The sequence below is a fragment of the Solanum lycopersicum genome, chromosome 8, assembly GCF_036512215.1.
Source record: "Solanum lycopersicum chromosome 8, SLM_r2.1".
NCBI lineage: Eukaryota > Viridiplantae > Streptophyta > Magnoliopsida > Solanales > Solanaceae > Solanum > Solanum lycopersicum.
In genome coordinates, this window is record NC_090807.1 from 46,157,008 (window position 1) to 46,159,406 (window position 2,399).

Consider the following 2,399-nt stretch of genomic DNA (forward strand, 5'->3'; position numbering starts at 1 on the left):
TTCACATAGCATGTTTAAAGCTACAAAATTAACGAACAATTTTATATATTTGACATAACTGTAATTTAGAATTATATGATCAAAAGTCTTCTTTATTTTTTTTTTGAACTTCTTGCTAAGTCAAATTAAGTTATATTTTATGAAATCGAGAAAATATTAATTAATATAATTGGGTGGGTCCTTAGTGTGTGGGCTTAGTTTGAGAGCCCCTGCATAAAATTTTGCCCAACCCCACAAAGACAAAAGCTCATGAATGGTCAGGAAAAAGAGCAAAGGTGAGAGAGACCCTTTGGGCCTGGGGATGCAGGCATGTGTTTCAGTGGGGGACACTCATCAAAGACTCTTCACAAAAAATCATTTTTTTAATTTAAAAAAATCTTACCACAGAACCCCACTTGATGAATTATTGTGTGAATGACAAAATTAATTGAAGCGTTAAGAACCCAACACACTCCATAGGTGAAAGATATAATCTCACAAGATTATTTAAAATTACTTTTAGTTTATATATACACTTTATTTATCATAGCTTTCTCCTTCTACTTGTTTCAACATGCCTAAATCTACAAGAGCTTATGAATGTGTTAGAAAAGCTTGGCATAGTGATAGACACCAACCAATCAGAGGTTCCTTTATTCAAGAAATTTTCAGGTACTTTTTTTTTTAACTCTTCCTTTTCAACACCATTTTGTTTATGATTTCTTATATTTGGTAAGTAGGATTGTGAATGAGGTTCATGGCTCAGCAACTAAGAAGAATATGGAATGGCAAGAGAAACTTCCTATAGTTGTTTTTAGAGCTGAAGAAATTATGTATTCCAAAGCCAATTCTGAGGTTTTTTTCTTTTTCCCCTTCTTCTGATTATAATTATTCATTTATTTATAATTATGTATATATTGTTTGTTTAGGCTGAGTATATGGATCTAAAAACACTTTGGGATAGATTGAATGATGCTATTGACACTATCATTAGAAGAGAATACAAAGATGAGTCTAACTCTAGAGGCCTATTACAACCTTGTATTGAAGGTACCCTAAATTGAAAATTCTGGTTTGATATAGTAGTAGTAATTGTGTTTGTTATGTTTTTTTTTTTTGTGAATTGGTAAACAAATTGTGTTTGTTTATGTTGATTTAATTAAATGATGTATTTTGATTTCTTCGTAGCTGCTTTGCATTTGATCTCAACAAAAAGAATAAGGAACACTTGTCCAAGATATTATCCAACTCCACAGGCTAATGGAAATTCACATGAAAATCCTTTTCCTAACATTCAATTTTTCTCAAAACTGAAAAATTCTACCTCACAATCTAACAAAATGCTTCCTTTCTCAACTCTGAAATTACCAATGCAGACTACCCCTACTTCACCTTCTTCTTGTTCTATATATCCTCTGTATCATGGTTGTCCATCTGAACCTTCTGGTCCCAAATTTGGCTCCACAAGTGATGACAAATCGAATGAGGACAAAAAGATTGCTCTGTCGCGTAATTTAAATGCTTCGAGTGAAACTTCTCGGGTAAATTTTGAAGATGTTTCTGAAAATCACACTGTAATAGGGTGTGATTTATCGCTGCGATTGGGCTCCTTTTTGGTTCCATGTACTAGAATTGAGAAGGAGGATGAAAAAGCTAGTGATTTGTGCAAGTTGAATGATCTATCTCCGCAGTTCAATAGAGGATTGTCATTTTTCTCGAAGGAAAATGCTGATAAAAACCAGTTTGAATTATCTTCAATGAGTCCAGATAGTCAAAATTTGAATGTAAAGTCAGTTTTGGTGAAGAGAAAGAACGGTGAGGATGAGCAGATAAATTGGCCAGTGAAGCAACATTTTAACAAATTCAAGTCCTAAATTTTTAACTTAGGTTTGAGTATTTCTCTTGACAAATTTGGATGTAGTAGTTTTGCATTTCCTTTTGTTTGTAACAACATTGTATGTCCCTATTTTTGAAGTGTTAATTACTACTCCATATTCAATGAGTTCCAAGAATCATGATGTGTTAAAACTTCACTTATTGAAGAACCAAAGCCAAAATGGTCTCAAAATCAGACAACACTATAAACAGTAACAGTAATTATGTTGGGAGAGTCAGGATAAAAGTGATTGATAGAGGCCTTAGTGAATTAAGTGTCTTTTTCACAAAAGTCCTTTTGAAGTGTTGAGATATTCAAAGCCATGAAGAATGATCAAGTGCTACTTTCTTTGATTCTTCATTTGGTATATTATGTACTTTAATAAGAGGTAGGGGGCATTTTCTTGCTTAAAAACAACCTATATTCAAGATCCATGAAATGGTCCCAGAAAAACTAAACTATATACACTGTTTTAGTACTGAAGCAGTGATCAACGAGATGAAGTTATGGATGGATTGGGACCCATTGTTGCTTTTCAACTGAA

The 2,399-nt window shown here is 32.9% G+C and overlaps 1 protein-coding gene across 1 annotated transcript; it reads left to right on the forward strand.

Annotated features, from left to right (window-relative positions):
* The first annotated feature begins 393 nt into the window (after positions 1-393).
* LOC101252800 (uncharacterized) lies at positions 394-1,991 on the forward strand. The gene is made up of 4 exons (XM_004245268.5): positions 394-651; positions 720-834; positions 909-1,029; positions 1,168-1,991. Exons 1-4 carry the CDS (start codon positions 554-556, stop codon positions 1,851-1,853), a joined length of 1,020 nt encoding a protein of 339 aa, XP_004245316.1. The 5' UTR covers positions 394-553; the 3' UTR covers positions 1,854-1,991.
* Positions 1,992-2,399: the final 408 nt, after the last annotated feature.